The sequence below is a fragment of the Eptesicus fuscus genome, chromosome 13 (genome assembly GCF_027574615.1).
Source record: "Eptesicus fuscus isolate TK198812 chromosome 13, DD_ASM_mEF_20220401, whole genome shotgun sequence".
Taxonomy (NCBI): Eukaryota; Metazoa; Chordata; class Mammalia; order Chiroptera; family Vespertilionidae; genus Eptesicus; species Eptesicus fuscus.
This window is the reverse complement of record NC_072485.1, coordinates 41,563,129-41,581,623: the sequence shown is the minus strand read 5'-3', so window position 1 is coordinate 41,581,623 and position 18,495 is coordinate 41,563,129. Positions and strand designations below refer to the sequence as shown.

The window sequence follows — 18,495 nt, the reverse complement described above, 5'->3', positions numbered from 1 at the left end:
CATGGGATCATTGTTTCTAATGGCAAAAATATTAATATTCAAATATTCATACATGGATTACTATACTGCAATAAAAGTTAGTAAAATAGACTTACACTCCCACCCAAGATGGAGTAATAAAGACGAGATTTACCCTCCTGCCTGAAATAATAATAAAATGACAAAATCTATAAGATAAACATTTTCAAGGCATTGGATAGCAGGCTTCCCCTACCCACCTCTAGACCTCACCCACCCCACCCCCAGACTTAAGTCACCCATTTCAAGGAGACTGGGCCCTGGGAGACTGAGCAGCAGGAAGGACAGTAAGACCTTGGGCACAGTCCTGGCACCCCCCCACCCCACCCTCCCACCTGCTTTCCTGGTCTATCAGCAATGCCCTCATCTGTCCCAGTCCTCCCCATCCAAACTTCAGCCCAGCCCCCTCCTGATGCCCCTTCACACTCAGCTCCCTCCTGCTGTGTCTCCTGCTGCCTCATATGCACAGGACCAAGCCTTACAGTGCCCTCTCCTAGTTATTTCATGCCCACAACGGATCACAAGGCTGGTGCTGCCTTCCCAGGGATCCTTCTGCGGGGAGAGGCCGCTCAGCAGGGAGACAAACCGGTGGGACATGGGGTCTCACTCAGGGAGAACTGATGGACCCTCAGTCCTGTTGAGAGAGCAGCTAAAGGGGTGTGGAGACCCCTGAGAAACATTTTCCATTTCCCCTGTGGAGTCTGTGTAGGATGTATCCTGAGTCCACTGTGCAGAGTCTGCATAAAGAGTGTATCTGCGTGTAAAAGAGAATGTGGGCATGTGTCTGCGTGAGAATGCCTCTGTGTGTGAGTATGAGAGGAGATGAGCCCCACAACACACCCTACACACCCTTCTCCACCTCTGGGGAGGTGAGGACAGGAGTTGGGCGCCACCTGGTGGCTAAGGGCTGCACTATACGCCCCATCCTCTTCACCCCTCATCCCCCCCTTTCCGCCCCCTTCCAGACGTGCACACTTGACGGATCCCAGATCCCTCTCTGGCGCCTCCATCCACTTGCTCTCCATTCCTACGTCCCATGACAGCCCCGCAGAGACTGAGACAGAGACCCTGTCCTGACTCTCCTTCCTCTACCCGGGAGTAAGCCCTTGCTTGCATGGGGGTCATGCAGGAGGGTGCACACTCCAACTTAACCTCTCTGAACCTCACGCTACGTGGCTGCAGAATGAGGCGATAGTAGCCACTCCACAGAATCATTGTGAGTTTTTATGTAAAATGAAACCATTAAATTGGGAAGGCAGGGCATGGGGCCAAGCCTTATGTTCTCTGACCTGGTGAGGGCTGCCCACCGGCTCTGTGCAGAAGCACCGCACTTGCATCCTCCTCCAGCAGTCTGTCCCGCCGTCCACCCCGCAGTCCCTCGGGCCAAAGTCCGCGCCCACCCTCGAGCCCGCGGTCGCGCCCTACGTCGGTCGCGCCCAACGCCAGGCCCCGCCTCCCACCTTCCGCCCGGTCCCGCCTCTCGGCTGCGAAGACAGCTGCCCCGCCCATCCTCCCTGGGGAGCTCCCTCCTGCCAGAGGCTCTACCCAACACCTGGCTGCTGGTGACTGAGGCCACATAGACCCACCTTCTGGAGTACCTCCCAGTCCTACCTCTGCCCCCACCCCCATGCAATTGATCACCAAGTTCTGCCAATCCCACGTGTCCTGAATTCCTCTCCCTCTCACCCAGCCCAGGGCTCAGAGAACAGCCCTAGAATGATCCCTGCCCTGCCCAAGCTCTCCCACTCTCCCATATTGACAGCCTTTCTCTGGCTCCCCACTGCCCACAAAATAAAGCCAAACTCCACAGCCTGCCATTCAAGGCCTTCGCTGATGTGGCCTTATATTTCCCTCCATCTCTCCATTCCCTGTGTGCCTCCCCTTCTCTCAGCCTTTGTATGAGCAATTTCTGCTACCAGGAGTGCCTGCCCCCCTTTGACCCACAGGAAAATAACACCTGCTCATCTTCCAAACCTCACTGTGGTTCTTCTCAGGGTGATGATCCTGCCTGGAGCCCGTGGTCAGGTGTCCCATAGGGTTGTCATGGCCTGAATCTGAGCTTGGATCTATTTCCCCTACCAGGCTGCTAGACCCTCCAGAAAAGGGACACGGACAAAGTTAGCTCTAGGCCTCAGCGCAGGGTCCTGCCTGCGTGCGGGAGGAAATATGTGTGAGTTGTCCACTGGATTCGGTGGCAAGGAGCGATGTGTCACAGCATGGGCCTGAAATGGGATTAAATGGCCTCAAGGCTGAGGACAGACATCAGATGCAGGGGAGACGATTAAGGCCCAGGATGTGCACCCAGGTTATGCTTCCCCTTTGCCCAAAGCCCGTGGAGGAGGGACATGCAGACACATTCAGGGTTGGGGTTCACAAACAGAGGCGTACTTATGCCGGTCCACACTGAAGCTGGCGTCAGCCGGGCAACATTAGAATAGCCGTCCCCTGTGAGCCTTGGGCCAGGAACTGACTACCACCCCCCACCTAGGGCCCACTGGTCAGACTGGGTTCTGTAAGAGGACAGAGTCAGACTGGGGGAGCCCAAAGCAGAGGCTGGGCAGGGAGGAGCCTGGAGCCCAAGCCCCCCAGGGAAGGCTAGAGCCCTGAGGCCATTCAGCCCAGAGGAGCAGATTCCAAACCATAACAAGTGGTGGGGCAAGAGAAGCAGGCAGGCTCTGTGGTAAAAAGAAATAGATTTATTCTCATGTACAAAGCGGTCAGCCCACGGGACCATATACAACAGTTGCACAGAGTCCTAAAAAAACACACATCTCTCTAAAGGCAACTCCAAATAGGTAAGGCAGGTGGCCCCCCTCCCCCCCACCCCACAACACATACAGAACAAAGGAGAAGGGAGAAGCTGCCGGGCTGACCCAAGAGGCCTGGCCCTATGGGGTTTCCCAAGCCCTGGGGCATGGGTGGATATGGCCTTGAAGAGGAGAGACACCCTGCCAGGGCTGAGGCCAGGTCCCTCTCTGGCTGCAGGAATGGGGGAGGGACTCAGGCTAAGGGGGTACACTCAGGGACCACCCCTGTCTGCCCTAGGGTGTTAGGGGCATTCTATGGCCTCTCCTAGGACTCCAAAGAGCTATGGAATTTTTATCTAAAAGGGGGTCTCAGAGAACAGATTGTCTCACCCTCCTGTTTCACCCAGCTAGGGGAAGGGACTTGCCCAGGGTCACACAACCAGGACGAAGCATTGCTGACTCAACAGGGGCCGGTCTCCCAGCCCAGGGATCCTTCCTGCCCATTGTTTCCATCCTGCTTTCTTCCTGAGCCCTTTCTCCCCAGAGCACTGAGTGCCCCGCTGGCATCTTCCTCATGGGATCTGCATCAATCTCCCCCCGTACCCATCCTCACCGTGAGTACAGTGGCAGTCCTCAGAGGCACCTGTGGCTATTTATAGTCCTCCAGCAGAGCTAATGACTGATTCTAAGACCCACCCTCTGCTCCATCAAGATGTCCCACCTTCTTGCATGAGGATCCTGGAGAGGAGAAAAAAGGGTACAAATCTGGTAGAGCAAGACTGGGGCCCAGGAGAAACCATTCAGGCTGCCTCAGGGAAGGAGCGGCTTGGGGAGGACTTGCCAAGGTGTGATCAGAGGTGCAGAGCAGGGCCCACTGCTCGTGGGTCATCCCTATGCTCTCAGAGGACAAGTGACAAAGTCTTGGTGAGGCTGGAAGTCTTGCTTCCATTAAACAGACAAGAACACTGAGGCCCAGCAGGTCAATACTTGCCCAGGTCAAATGGGAAGTTCTGGTCTAGAACCCAGGACCCATGGCTCTGGTCCCAGGGCATCTGGCCAGGCCAGTGGAGGGTTTGTAGGAGGAGACCTGGGCGGGGAAGGGCCCTGGGAGTGGCTCACTCAGTGTCAAGGCTGCAACAACCATTGACAGGGCCCCCAGTGCCATCTAGCTCAGACACCTCATACTCCTCATCCAGGAAGTCCAGCGAGTTGTTACTCGGGAGGCCTCGGATGGTGAATTTGTGTGACACCTTGGTCCAGTGCTCACGGTTAGAGGCCACGCGTTCATACAGCTCTGCTGCTTTGGGGAACAGGTCCTGCAGCAGCCTGGGGGTGCACAGGGGCAGAGTTAAAGGTCAGAAGTCAGATAGTGACAGGAAGAAAGATTAGGGCTATACCACAGGTAGAATTTCCATAAGAGTGTGAAGTATGATGGTCTCTTTCCATAGGAGATAAAGGATGAAGAGAAGGACCCATGTAGGGGTAAAACAGGAGACTGCGGTGCCCAGAGGCAGCGGGGGGTGAGGGGGGGTCAGTGAAGCTGGGCCAAGCCCAGCTCAGTACCTGTGTCTGCTGTGGTGGCTGTAAACAGCCACGCCCCACCCCATCCTCTCTGTGCAGAGTCCCCAGGAGTCCCCAGGAGCTCCCTCACTTGTAGATGGGCATTGCGATGTGCTCCATGAAGCTGATCTGCAGCTCAGGGATGTAGGCCTTCTCACGGTCCATCATCTCCATTGGCCTGTTGCCCATGGCCTTCTCCTGCAGGCATCAAGTTATCAGGCCAGGATGGGGCTAACCCAAACCCTCCCAGCCCCAGGCCAGGAACCCACCCGCAACCTGGACACCCTGAGGTCATTCCCCACATACCAAATCTCCCTGGGAGAAGAACTCTTTGTAGATCAGCTCCTGAAAGGCCAAAACTCTCATTACATCCTGTGAGTGGGATCTATCCACCCAAGCTCCTCTACAGCCCATTCCCAAGGAGGCAAACTGAGGTCTCCCTCAGCTCCACCTCAGTGCCTGTCCTTACCATCCCCAGCCAGTCAGGTGGATGGCCCCAGATGGGGAGGAATGGCTGGGTTCTGGCCCACCTTCCACCAGCCATTGACTTGCTGTGTGGCCCTGAGCAAGTCCATGCCCCTCTCTGAATCTCTCCATCTGTCACCCTAAGGTGGTTTAGGTTTCCATTTCCCCAAAATAAGGCCTGGCTAAGCTCAGCACAGAAAGGGTGTTCAGGTGCAGGAGCCACACAGAGCCAGGCAGCATTTGAAGTCTGCATCTTCCCAGCGAGGGGCAACCCTTACTGCAATCTTCCTTGTGGTCTTCCAGCCCTTGGTCTGGTCAGAGAGGTCACAGGAGGTCATAAGGAGGCAGAGGAGGAGGCTGTGGTGCTGCTTATTGGTTCGATCGTAGCCCACTGTTGGGAAGAGGATGGGGTCAGCCTCCTGGTGCTCTCTCTCTGAGGACAAGGTCCTCAGGCCCCACCCCAAAGTGGTCCAGGGAATGTGGCATCCTGGATGGGAGCCAAGAGGCTGGGGCTGGGGCTGCCTGGTGGTTGATGCTGGAAGGGATGGGTCTAAACTCTTCGGGATGCTCTCCAGGCAAATCCCCCTCGGCAGTTCCTCCCCAACCCCAAGGGCCAGGGCTAAAGGCAGGCACCTTCAGCCATCTTCTGGAGGTCCTTGAAGATGCGCAGGTGGTGGGCCAGGTCCGTGGCCAGGATGATGTCCCGCATCAGGTCCAGCATGCGCTGATAGTCCTGGGTGCCGGGAGGGAGATGTCACGGCCTCCTGCCAGACACCCCCACCCCGTTCCTGGCCTTGAGGAGCCTCTACCCATAGTCCCGTTCTCCTGTTTCGAGCCAACTCCTGGCTCCCACCCCCTCACCCCCACCCGGGCCCCATCACCTTCCGGGAGAAGTGGTCGAAGATGTTGCAGCCATGGGTGTTGAGGATGGCGATGGCCTGAGCGAAGTGGTGCCTCTGGGGGGAGGGGGAGAAGAGAAGAGTGATGGGGCCTGGGTGGAGCAGGGGGCTCCCTCACCACTGACCCCAGAAGAGGGAGTAGGCCCGGCCCAGCCCTGGCCCCCAGGAGAGCAGAGCAGGCAGAAACTGGGAGTCAGGTCCTAGTTCCCTTTCTGGGCACTGTTTCCACCTTTGTGTGACCAGGGCAAGGCCCTGGCTGGCTCCGAGGCCCAGATTCCCCAGCTGTCACATGAAGGGACACGACAAAGAACGCTCTGAGGGCCTCTCAAACTGGAACCGTTCGGAAACGATCCCTTGGAGTCCTAGACACCAATTCATGCAGCTGACATTTGTTTGCTGACAAGGAAAGGCAGTGATGAGGCCAGGGCAAGGCCGCTGTCTCCAGACACTGAAGGGCTGTCGGTCGGAGGAGGAGGAGGCTCAACCAGGGTGCGGAGGGCAGAGGCAGGGCTGCTACAGGGCCTCCCAGGAGGGAGGGAGCCCCTCATCTCTGGGGGTGTGCAAGCAGGTGCAGTCTCTGAAGAGTGTAGTGGGGGGCAGTGTGGGGCAAGGTAACCTTGGAAGTTGGGCTCCCATTCTGTGCCAAACCCTGTGCCAAGTGCAGGGCACTCAGAGATGTCTCAGATCTTGTTTCTACCCCAAGAAGCCCCCATCTGGGGGTGTGTAGGCCAAAACCAAATAATCTAAGGGAAAGCTGAGTGTGATGGGAAGGGAGCCCCTCCCGGGCTTGGTGGGGAGGGTTTGTACAGGGTGTTCCCAGACATGCAAAGAGAATCGTGCTAAATACAAATCCTCTTTTTGAAAACCTGGGCTCCAGCAGAACCTGCAGTCTGACTTGCACACCCATGCACACCTGCACCCCTCCAAGCCCATCCAGGAAAATGAGCCAGACACGCCCTGGGGGAGGCTGCAGCTCTCACCGCCTGCCTGAAAAGCAGGGAGTGGGAACAGGAGGAGCTGGGTCACAGTCTAACTTTGCACCTCACCACCTTATGAGGAGGAGGAGGAGAGGGAATGAGGTGAGGGCATGGGAGGTAGGGGCTGGGGGGAAATGGTGGTACCTCCATGACAGAGCCCTCAGAGCTGTAGAGCGCAGCCAGCACAGATTTCTGGAAAAGCCGGGAAAACTCCATCACTCTTCACATCCAGATCCAAGTGCCAGCCATCTTAGGCTAAGCACTGCCCTCCTGCCCCCTCCCCTCCCCCATCTCAGAGCCCAGCACAAAGCCTAGGAGAGCCTCAGGCTCCTGGTCCCACCAGCTCCCACCTCTCCTCAGGCTGGAGAAGTAACACTCCCAGGCATCCCAGAGAAGGCGCCCGCTGTGAGGAGGGCAGGATCTCACCGAGGCCACCTGGAAGGAGTTGTTTGTGCCTCTGTGGTCCAGGTCGTGACACATGCAGGAAACAAACAAGGCAAAGATCTCGATGTCCCTGGTGGGGAGACAGAGAGGAGAGAGGTCCAGCCACAGCTTCCTCCCCAGACCCTCAGAGGAGGGACAGCTCGCTGAGATGCCCAGGAGCCACCAGGACAAGAGCTCAGGACCCCTGGGTCCCCTTCCTGGAAAGAAGCCCTGGTTTAGAGTTTGTCAAAGCCCATCATTCCCTGGGATTGTGACTCTGAACAAGTCTGGCCAGGAAAACCCCTCACTGGACTGTTAGGAGGGTCCCCTTAGATGGTGCATGTAAAGTGCTTGACACATAGAAGGCGTTTCCCTGCCCCAAGGAAGGGAAGCCCAGCGGCTAACAGATGGGGGAAGGGCAGCCACTCACTCGAGGTAGTTGGTGAGCTCCAGGTTCTTGTAGAGCAGGTAGCAGAAGTGAGAGACAGAGAAGGCGTGCATCCAGTTGTGGTACGGTGGGTCCCGGTAGCCCTTCTTCACCATCAAACAGAACCTGGGGGAGGGGAGAGGGCAGCAGAGGGGCCTCAGGCTCTCCTCCAGGTAGCCCTTCAGGCTCTGCCCTTGCCCATTCCTTTCCTTTCCTCATGGTCCCAATGTCTAGGAATTGCCTCTCACTCATGGAGCCTGCCCACTCCCACAAGACTGAGTCTTCCCTAGTTGTTCCAGAGAGACCCCTTCCCAGTAGGCTGGGGGCAATGGATGTGAGAGTTGAGGACAGAGGAAGGCAGAGACGGGGCTGCCTGCACGCAGAGGGGAGGGCTGGGGCACACACCGGGCCAGTGTCGGGCAGTCAATTTTATAGTTGTTGATGAAATTCATGTCCTGTAGCATGCTGAGGATGGCCTGCAGAGGGCAGAAGGGAGGGGACAGAGGGATTGTCAGTTTCAAGACAGGGCTCCTGCTTTGGCCCTTCTTGAAGCCTACACAATTGTGTTGGAGTCTTAGGTGTTTAGATCTATACTAGAGAACCATAAAGTAGCAGCACCAAGCATTCTCAGAGCCAAAAACGTCAAGAAATATGGTATCTAAGAACTCTTGGAACCAAGCTCTCCTAAAATCTTAGAAACACAGGGAGTGAGGTGCCAGCCCTGAGAGCAGTCTCTGCCAATCAGCCAGCCAGCCCCTGGCCTCTGGGCAGGCCCCGTGGCCCGTGCTGGCAGACCACATGCCCATTCCATCTCTAAGGGAGACTCTATAGGCTTCCTTGACGACTCTGTCTTGCCAGGAAGTTCCTGTGTACATTTAACTTAAACCTCTGCCTGTACACCCTCTGCCTCATTGGGGAAGGGGGAGGCTCACCATGGAAGTGTCATCCTCAGGAAGAGAGCGAGGGGTGTAGGTGAAACTGGCGAAGTTAGAGTCGATGGAAGCCACAGGCTGGATGCCGTCATGGAGCAGTTTGGTGTATTCGTCATCAGAGACCTACAGGGGACCAGCCAGGATATTAGACCCCTCACCCGGAGTGTCCCCAGTTGAGCCATCCAGTCCATGGATTGGTACTGCACAGGAGAGCACCACCCTCCCCTCACAGCCCTGCAGCCCACCTACTGAGCCTCCTTGTCTGTGACCACCTTTACCTGTAACAACCTATCCTCGGCAAAGACCAAGGACACCCTTTCATGACACCCCCAAACCATGGCAGCCTTTCACAGACGCTAACTTCAAGATTCCTTATTTGGGAGGGGGGACCGTCTCTGGAAGGACCCCAATCCTTCCTACTACAGCTTTGACTCTAGCTACAAAGTCTGGGGCCCTTTGTTCTAGACACAAGTGAGAGGAAATATTTACATCAACAATGACCACCACATACTGAGAACTAAAGCCTGAAAGAGCTTTGCTGACACAGGGTCTGGGAATGGAATGGAATATTATAATGAGGACTTCAGGACTCCTGTCCCTAGGGGAGCTGTGGCAAGGGGCCCTGAGTGAGCCTCTCAGTCATCCCCAAGATGGGAATTATCCCTGGACATGGGGAACACCTGGGTGCTGCTGCCAGCCTCGGGGCTGAACCGGAACATGCCTGGAGCTGGAGTCCGGGCACTGCACTGGGTCTATCTTCTGATCTTCATGAGAGGGTGCTCAGAAAGCCCAGCCTGGTCCTGGGCCCACGAGGGTTTGGGGAGGCAGGGGACCTTGAGACCCTGAGAAGGAGGACAGAAGCTCCACGCAAGCTCACCTTCATGTGGTACATCATCATCTCATTGGCGAGGTGGCTGCGGTACTGGGCCTCATTCACCTTCTTGTAAAGGAGGGACTAGGGGGAGAAAGGGAAAGAATGCGGCTCAAGCAATGCGGCTGTGAAATCTCAGAATACCCAAGACTGGAAAGGGGGTCAGACAGAACCTCCTGTGCTGGCCCAGGTGTGAGCCTTGGAGCTCCAGCCATCCAACCTTCATCTAGACCACCCTTTGCTTCGCTTCCTAGGATCTCTTAGCATTTGAGCTGGCACTTTGCATCCCCTCCTGAGCCTGCCCTAGTCTTCAGTGATGGAGCCCGAGGCCCACAGCAGAGAAAGAGAAACAAGGAGGGGGATTAGTGCCAGGGACCAGTGGCTTGGAGTCCCATGGCAGAGCTGCCAGCTGTGGACAATGAGACCCAATATTTCCCAAAAAAAGAAGTTGACCAGGGGCTTGGGTTGAGGTTGCTTCCAGAGGAGGGTGGGGGTGAGACTGGTGAATAATGACAACTGGGGTTTCCCATGGTCTGGGAGGCCAATGGGATAGGATAGGAAATAATAGATTTTCAGATGGGAAACAGGTCAGAGGTCACCAGCGGTACAGAAGGTTGCATAGCAACCCAGCAGTGGGGCTCCGAGTCCTAATGTGGAGAGGACAGAGGGTCCAGCACTGTCTCCACTCACATGGGCGATGCTGATGCCGCAGTAGATGGAGAAGGCTGTGGCCAGGTCCTCATCGAACTTGCTGAACCATGGTCCGTTGATCTTGTTCACCAGCTCGGCCACACCGATAACCTCTGGGGGCAGGAGAGGGGCTAGGACTGGCCAGTGGATGTGTCCGGCAGGGATCTGCCTTCCTAGGCTGTCCTCAAGGGGATCCATGCCTGGGAAACCTGTGCCTTGTGCTAGGGGACTCTAAAGCAGCTGGGGGAAAGGTTGCCAGCCCCTCCATTCGGCTCCGCCCCATCCTGCTCAGTCCCCACCCCAGACTGGCCCCAGACTGGCCCCGCCCCTCTGTGGGAGCCCGCACCCTTGTTCTCGTTCTTGATGGGGAAGCAGAGGATGTTGCGCGTGCGGAAACCCGTGCTGTCGTCCACGCCGCGGTAGAATAGCGGGTGTGCGTATGCGTCGGGGATGTTCAGGATCTGGCCGGTAGTCGCCACGTGGCCCGCTATGCCCTGGTTAGCCGGGATGCGTATCTCATAGCTCTGCAGGGGCAGGCATGGGTTGAGAGGAAAAAGTTAGGGACTGTTCACAGAGCAGGCCATGAGGCCTTCTGCGGAGACTCTCCCCCCACCCCCAGGACCACAGCAACACTCTCCGTGGGGCCCTGCCTCACCTCGTCTTCCACCACGCCCCCGTCGAACACCTTGGCCACCAGCTCATTTTGATCCAGCAGGAACACAGAGCAGCTGTGGGGAGACGGCCTTGGTCCACAGAGCCCTGACACCCCTCTCCAACCACCCCTGCTTCTCACAACTTGAGGCGAAGCCCAGATTTCTAAGGCTGGAGGAGTGATCTGTCCTTGGAGACTCTCCTCAGGGCTGGCTGACTCCTGGCATTACCCCAATGAATTTTTTTTTTTTTTTGAGGGCCTACTCTGTGCCACGCATTGTAATTAGGAGCCGAGGACCCATGGCCAGCAAAGCGAGCCCCACCTCTGCTGTCATTGGATGTTACAGTCTAAGTATGGTCACAGGCATGAAGTAAAGGATCATACAAAATGTGCTGGGGTCCCACAAGAAGGCAGTGGAGGGGGAAAGGAAGGAAAGGAAAGGGTGAGGAATGAAGCCCGGGGCCTCTCTCCCCCTCCCAGGGGTAAATTCACTCACATCTCAGCATTGCTGAGGTTTCTGGCCTCTGTGATGATCTCCTGGAGCAGGACAGAGACGTCATCTGAGAGAGGGAGAAGTGGGGGTGAGGGGTGGGGGGCAGTGGTGAGACTGGGCTGGAATGCCAAGGCCAAACCCTCCCACCTCTCCTCCCCCAAACTCCAGCCCCCACTCCCACCCCACAATCAGGCATGGAGGAGGACAGTGCACTCACCCAGGTGAGTGAAGAGGTTCTTTGCCACTTGAAGAAGAGCCTGGAATGGAGAAAATAGAGATCACTGGGGTTCAGGTTACAGAAAGTGACCCTCTCCAACCTGTTGCCTCCAACATCCTCAGGGGCTTTTCATTCCTCTCCTAGGGATCTCCACACATGCTGGAGACACAGAGTCTACTAGTAATTATGTCATTTGGCTACTAAGTAGAGGAGTGGGAGGAACTGCCTCAGTGAAAGTGTGTAGAAATCTACAGTCTCAGATGTGCATTCACCTCAGCTTCCAGCCACCCAGCATTGCTGTAGTACCCGAGTTGAACACTAGAGGGTGATCGCATACAGTGCCTGCAGCCAGTGGCCACTCTGAGGAATCCGTCACCTTCCTCCTTACGAGGCCTCCAGAGCACTAGGTAAACCCCACGCCATGGTCCAGATAGACATGGGCTTTTCCCTTGTGGATAAGTCACTGGGGCTGAGAGCTGGGTGGCTTTGTTCCTGAGAGAGGCGCAAGGCAGGCCACTCACCTGGCACTCACACTTGAGTTTCTGCTCCTTCTGGAATGCCAGGGTGCTTGTGAGCACCGTGCTGGTGTAGTGAAAGCAATGCTGGACCGCGTGCTTGTCCTGATCCGTGAATCTGGGGAGGGAGGCGAGGTCATCCGAGAGGGAGCTGATGACAGACGTCTCCCCCCATTTCTCCTCATTTCCATTCCTCCAGGAAGCCCGCTCAGAGATCACCAGCTAAAGCCTCACTCTCCTCGACTGGGGCTGCTCACTGCACAGGTGGCTTGGGGCAGCTTCTCCCTCAGACTAGAGGCCCCCTGGGGGAGGCTCTAATTCTCCTCAGAACGAAATGTGTTTTCCTCCTCAGACTATTGCTTCTTGAAGCCCGGCCATGTCTCCCTCTGCTGACTTTAGATTTACCCAAACTGAGGCTGGGTCAGAGCTGGGTGTTCTCCTGCTCCTCCCCGGAGGGCCCTCCAGGCTCAGGATGGGGGGTGGCATTGCCCTGTTTTGTCCAGCTCTAGTCACTGTCCAACTCGTCCAGGACTTTGGGTGCTTCTCAGTTTCAGCTAAAATCCTTATCATTCTGAGAACACCTCCAGTTCCTTCACACCTTCATGCTTTTCCTTACACTAGTCCCTCTGCCTAGAATCCCTATCCCACCATCCTCGTCCTATGCCCTGAAAATAAACTTTCAGTTTTGAAGGCAGGGACCATAACTATACCACCCATGTCCAATGCAGAGCCTGGTACAGGGGAGATGTTTGGCAAGTGTTTGCTAAAAGTCTTAACTGTGATCTACTTCTGCCCTGGCCACCAGCCCCACCACACTCCCTGCTGAAGGAATTCTGGAACCCATGTTCTCTGAGTTGCAGGCAACTTCCCTACAGTCAGGCTTTGAGCTGAACCCCATCTTGGCTCATGCAATCACTTAGCAATCACTCCCTGAAATATGTGGAACCCAGAGGTGGCCCTGTCCCTGCCCTGGGCCTCAGGTCTGTCACCAAGGCCCCATCTCATTTACCATCTAATACCACCCCTTCTCTAGGTATAGGGCCATTTCAGAACCCAGTCCCACAATCAGCAGCCAGAGGCCACAGCCCCTGCTGGACTCCCTCTCACTCTGCACGCCTCTCCCTAAAGGCCTTTCCAAGGCCATCTGGTCAGCACTCAGCTGGACACAGTAGGTGCTCTGCATGTGCTTATCAATGGCATACATTCTCCCACTACTAGGATGCCCACCCATACCAAATGACACAGATCCCATGTCCTCCTGCTGTCTTTCCCCCCCAGGTCTACCCAACTGCCTAGAGTTCCATGTTAGAAGTCCTGCTACACAGACCCATGACTCCCAGGTCTCTGCCCATTCCTGCAGACCCCATCCCTGGGCTTCTGGCACCTCTCCCCAGTCTCCACTTCCTGCAGGAGCCCCAGCCTGTTTGCTTAAGCCCCGGGGGCCAAGCATCTTGTCAGCATCTCTCTGTATCCTGCCTGTATGCCTTAGTCCAAACTATAGACCTGCTGGACCACGTGTGAAGCATTCATGCCCTGAACCTACTCCCAGGACAGACACAGCCAATCAATCATAGGACTAAGAACCAGTTCGTATAGGACATTACATCTATTTACGGTACCACTCTGAGATCCCAAATCTGACCTCAGTTCCTGAGATAGTCCTCCTAACTAAGCCTGTTTACCCGTCTCTGTGTCCAGCCTACCAATCCATTTTGTATGATTCTTCCAGCTGCTCTGTCAGTGCCCATAAAGCCCCTCCGTTTAGCCTGGCCCCGAGCCTGTATTCCCTTTAGCCGTTGTCCACTGTGTCAGTGATGCTCTGTGCGTTCCAAAGAGTCCATCATCCCAGAGCTCACTACCTCTCCATCAGGGAATTCCCAACAGAAATGCCAACCAGGGGCTGGCAAATGGGGAAGGAGGCCAATACCCTAATAGTGGATAATCCCGACTGCAAGGAGTGGGCAAAAAAAAAAGTGGGAGCTCACTTGGACCTCAACATGATTTTAAATAAGCTAAAACGGGTGATGGAGAGAAAACAATTACCTGTGCCTCAGCCGTAGCAGAAGCAAGAGCCTAGCACTCTCATAAACCTGTGGTCTCTTACACCGACAAACCATTCAGTCCACACTGCTGGAATAGTACCCCCTTCCAGCTCCGTTACCCTAGTAGAACCCTGTCCAGGCTCTCAGCTCACCTCCTGATCCACATCACCCCACCCTGACTCACAAGTCTCCTCCGAGCTTGTTGAAGGCACAGGCCAGGGCCACCACCTGGTCCGTGGCCCGACTGATGACAGGGACACAGAGCATGGTCTGCAGCTCACAGCCCAACATGCTTTGCAGCTGTTGCACATCCTCCTGCAAAGGTGAGGTGAGTCAGGGCAGCGGGGGGTGGGGGGGGAGAGTATGTTTCCTTCCCCCAGCCCACCACCATCTGCAACAGGTGGTTCTCAGGGACTCCTGCAGGTGGGAAGTGCTGTGGTATGGGGTGGACTGGGAGGAAGTCCCTGGGTCTTGTTGCCAGCATTCCTAGGCTGCCCTGTCCCAGCGACCCTGGCCCTGGAGGCTGGACATGGTCCTCTCCCTTTGCCTCCTCCCCTGGTCCAGTCAGGCCATGGCTTACAGAAGTGAGATCTTTCAGCTGGATCGACTCCTTGTCTTCCACCACCTGGCCCAGGCGCCCCATTGTCAACTGTGGAGGGAGGAGAGGCTGAGTCAGGGCCCACCCTGGCCTGAGGTCAGGCCACCTCAGACCCTAACCCTCCCCGCAAAGTCTGGAAGATTCAGGGACCTTTTCAGTCAGTCCAAATGGGGAATGGAATCAACACTGAGAAGGAGGGAGGGGGGCGGGTGTTCTGCTCCTGACCAGAATGCCCTATGGAAGATTTAGGGTCTCCCCTAACTAGGAGAGAGAAAAAGCAGACTCCAAGGTTCTCACTGATCTCCATAGATTCTAAGAGAACCAAAATCCAGAAACACCCCAACGGAGGTAAACTGGTCCCACGTGAACTGTTCTGTAGATTGCATGAGATTTCTCCTATGGATCCTGGTCAGGAAAGGTTGTGAGCTCTCATAACATTTCTAAGTAGACCCCAAGATCCAGATAATTCCATCAGATTCCAAGAGATTCTGGCAGATCCCAGTCTCTCGGTGCAAATCCCAAGTGCGCCTCGTTTGCCTTAACTGCTCCTGCGGACTCACCGGGAAGCTGATCTCTTCCTCCAGCACTTTATCTCCGATGACCTGAGGGACAGAGGGGCGGTGACCCATTAAAAGATAAGCAGGGTTTTTTCTCCAGAGACCCGGCCCCTCTCCGGGTCCCACCGTGGACCGGGCCCTCACCTTACAGGTGAGCTGGAGATTGTCCTCGGACACCAGCAGGAGGCAGCAGTGGGACGCCTGGGTCTCCTGCTGCAGCTGAAAGGCAAGAACCCAGCGAGGGGCTGACCGCGGGTCTGGGCCACCCACTCCCCACCCTCTCGCCCCTCCGAGGCTCCTCAGGTAGGTGGGAAAGAGGCGAGGGGCGGGACGTCGAAATCCCAACTGAGAGGGAGGGCTCAAGACACGTCGGTCCATGGGGGAGCAGGGGGCGGGGCGCAGGGACTCACGTATTGGAGGACTTTGAGCTGCAGGGAAGAGGCGTCCAGGTCGTAGAGTTCCCCTGCAACGGCCGGGCGCGGGTCAGAGGGCCCTTAGACGCCCCCCACCCCCCTCCCCGCCACCTGGCGGGCCAGCCCGTAGATCTCCCTTCCGACAGCTACCCCGGCCCGCCCCGGCCTCGCCCCACCTCTAAGGCCCCGCCCCCCACATAGGCCCCGCCCCTCCAGGTGGGACCCTGCCCCGCGCCAGGACCGGCCCCTGCGGGGTCCTCACCGCACAGCTGCAGGATCTTTCCGTCGTTGTGGGTGTACCCGATCCGGCCCTTCGGGTCTCCCGCCGTCCCCGCCGGGGGGTTCTGGGCAGCTTCGGGGGCCACACCGGGCCCGCGCTGCTGCAGGGCCTGCACCCTTCGCAGGGCCACCAGCGTCTGGGGCGGGCCAAGCGGTCAGCTAGCCACTTGCCCCCCCTTTACCGCGCTCGCCGCCTCAGGACTCCTCGCCTTGGCTCAAGCCATTTCCTCTGCCCATCGCCCACCACCGCCCCCACCTCCGTCCCAACAACTCATTCCTCAGCGCTCCACCCGCAGCTGGGCTCCAGTCTCCACCCCTAGCCCCAGGCTCTTCCAGGACAGGGCAAGGGCGGTATCTCTGCGTCTCTAGCACCCACAGGGAATTCTAAGTCCTTGTTAAAGTCAGCATAAAATCTCAGGAACGAGCCTCAGTATCATTATGTAGATAGTCCTTCGTAAGTACTGACAAGGTATTTGATTCGTCTTATCTCACCAGTACCCTCCGAGGTCAGTGCTTTCCTTATCCTTGTTTTCAGATGTGCAACTGATGCTCAGAGTAGTTAAGTGACTTGCTCAAGGTCACACAGCCCAAAGGTGGTGGACTGGAACCCAGGTCTGTCCAGCTCCCTGGCAAGATCATCTTACCCACTGTGATGAGGGTCTTCAGCAGGCGCCCCCCTGACCCCCCCTACCCCAGCCCTACCCCCACTCACATGTTTCTCCACGGCTTGAAGGCTCCACTCTTCACTGTCACTCAGCTGGCCACAGTGCACCTGGAGGGATGTGGGAGAAGAACTAGCTGTGACCGTCCCTAGCCTCCTCCCTCTGTCAGAGGGCCCTCCCCATGCCCGGCACACACCTGTCCCCACCAACACATAAATACTCCAGTCTGTGGGCTTCAGTGATAAGCCTGACCTCCTGACCGAGCACAGGGCTCCAGGACCATCCCCTCCTCCAGGTAACCTTCTAGGGCTAATTCACATCAAAGTGGAACGTGCCTGAGCTCTGCCTTGTCAGTCACTTCCCCATCAACGGCACAATTCGGGTGGACGGCGAGGAAAGGGGGTGACCTGGAACTCCTCTCCGTCTCCCAGCCTATGGAGCCCTTCAGGACCCAATTATGGAATCAGTGCTATTGGCCGAAGCCCCCAATCTCCACCCTTTCTGAGGTGGGGTTTGAACTGCCCCGAAGTCTGGGTAAGAGAAGAAGTCTGACATCTGTGATGCATCTGCTGGGCCTTAAAGAACTTGGGAGGATGGGTGAATGAATGAACGGATGGATGATGAAGTGCTTTGATCGAAATGTGAGTCTCACCATCCAGTAAGGCAGGCTTCCACTTGCAGATGAACCAAGGCCCAAAACGGTTAAGTGACATGCCCAAGGTCACACAGAAGAAAGCGGCAGGACTGAGACCGTACCGACCACTCTCCCGCACCTTCCATTCTCCAGACCCACTCTCATCACCACACACATTAGCCTGTCCCTCCCTCACTTCCCTGTGTCAGTTACCAGAAGTCCCCTCAGCCCATCTTGCATACCCCTTCCCACACCCTTGCTAGAGAGCTTGACACAGAAATGAGAGGGACAGAGGGAGGGATGGCAGTCTGGGGACCCACTGCAGGCCCTGCCAGCAAAGGTTTCCAACGGCGTCACCAGCTTCTGGTGGTGCCTGCTCAGAGCTGCTCATCGCCTGCAGGGCACCCCACGGTGGCTGCACTGGGGTTCCCTCCTCCATCCTCCCTTCTCACTCAGCAGCCGCCTGCCTGCCTGTGCTCTGGGTCCCCTGCCAGGAGCAGATGGAGAGGAGACCAGCAGGTTCCCAGGAAGCTTACATCTGGCTGGGGCAGGATGGAAGGGGCAGGGGGGGGGGGGAGGGAGAATGCAATCAGGAGGTGCAGAACCTCATACCTGAGGAAGAAGGAGAAGGCAGATGGGTGGATGGGAACTTAAAGACTGTGGGAGCTCGGGGGGGGGGGGGGGGGCGGCATCCAGGAGGCTTCCAGAGCTGGCACTGAGGCATGGGGAGGACAAGCAGAGCCTGAAGGGAGGGGGGGACACTGCAGGCAGGAGCGGTCCTGGCAGTGCTGGGTAGAAGGTGGTACAGGAGGTGAGGATCCGGGCAGGAGTGGGGTCCGTTTGCCCCAGGGGGAGGGCCTTGAGTGCCAGGCTCAGGAATTGGACTCTAGCTTGAGGGCCATGGCCTATGGGGTGTAGGGTGAGTTGAAGGAAGCAACGCTGGAGGCAGGAAGACCTGGACAGGATCTGGTGGGATTGAAGGGTAAGCTCTGGCGGAGGCCCCATCGATGACTCCCATGGGACAGGGAGTTGAAAGAGGCTGGGCATCGTTCATTTGCATGTGACTCATATAAACATTTCGGCATTTCACTGTTAGTAGATGGGGAGGACATCTACTTGTTTCTTCCTGGACCCATCTCTCAGGAAAAGGGAAGGTCAGGGGGGCCCCCCTAGGGCCATGGGCTGCCAAAACAGCTTGGTCCCAGTACAGAGCTGGGAGACTGAGTGAGAGCCTCAGAAGGCCAGGGGAAAGGAGGGAACTGTGGAGCCCTCCACCCCTTGGACCTCCCCCCACCCCAGCACCCCCTGGACCTCCCCCCACCCCAGCACACACTCCTGAGCTGCCTCACCCCTTCCCCACCCACATGTGTACATAGGGATACTGAGTTTGAATACCCAAGAGCCATGCACACGCTTCTGCCCCA

At 56.8% G+C, this 18,495-nt stretch overlaps 1 protein-coding gene across 1 annotated transcript in view; it reads right to left on the bottom strand.

Annotated features, from left to right (window-relative positions):
- Nucleotides 1-2,692: 2,692 nt before the first annotated feature.
- PDE2A (phosphodiesterase 2A) overlaps nt 2,693-18,495 on the bottom strand; it is a 61,834-nt gene continuing 46,031 nt past the window's right edge. Inside the window, exons 7-31 of the mRNA XM_008149936.3 lie at nt 16,488-16,547; nt 15,759-15,912; nt 15,494-15,546; nt 15,228-15,302; nt 15,087-15,128; nt 14,509-14,577; nt 14,113-14,243; nt 11,893-12,004; nt 11,372-11,411; nt 11,158-11,221; nt 10,665-10,737; nt 10,356-10,533; nt 10,010-10,122; nt 9,326-9,403; nt 8,449-8,571; nt 7,922-7,992; nt 7,520-7,642; nt 7,093-7,180; nt 6,811-6,858; nt 5,672-5,746; nt 5,424-5,523; nt 5,069-5,181; nt 4,632-4,670; nt 4,417-4,523; nt 2,693-4,091 (exon numbers count right to left, since the gene is read on the bottom strand). Of these exons, the coding sequence (XP_008148158.2) occupies nt 3,881-4,091; nt 4,417-4,523; nt 4,632-4,670; nt 5,069-5,181; nt 5,424-5,523; nt 5,672-5,746; nt 6,811-6,858; nt 7,093-7,180; nt 7,520-7,642; nt 7,922-7,992; nt 8,449-8,571; nt 9,326-9,403; nt 10,010-10,122; nt 10,356-10,533; nt 10,665-10,737; nt 11,158-11,221; nt 11,372-11,411; nt 11,893-12,004; nt 14,113-14,243; nt 14,509-14,577; nt 15,087-15,128; nt 15,228-15,302; nt 15,494-15,546; nt 15,759-15,912; nt 16,488-16,547 (2,340 nt within the window). The 3' untranslated portion in view covers nt 2,693-3,880. The remainder of the gene's footprint in view (nt 4,092-4,416; nt 4,524-4,631; nt 4,671-5,068; nt 5,182-5,423; nt 5,524-5,671; nt 5,747-6,810; nt 6,859-7,092; nt 7,181-7,519; nt 7,643-7,921; nt 7,993-8,448; nt 8,572-9,325; nt 9,404-10,009; nt 10,123-10,355; nt 10,534-10,664; nt 10,738-11,157; nt 11,222-11,371; nt 11,412-11,892; nt 12,005-14,112; nt 14,244-14,508; nt 14,578-15,086; nt 15,129-15,227; nt 15,303-15,493; nt 15,547-15,758; nt 15,913-16,487; nt 16,548-18,495) is intronic.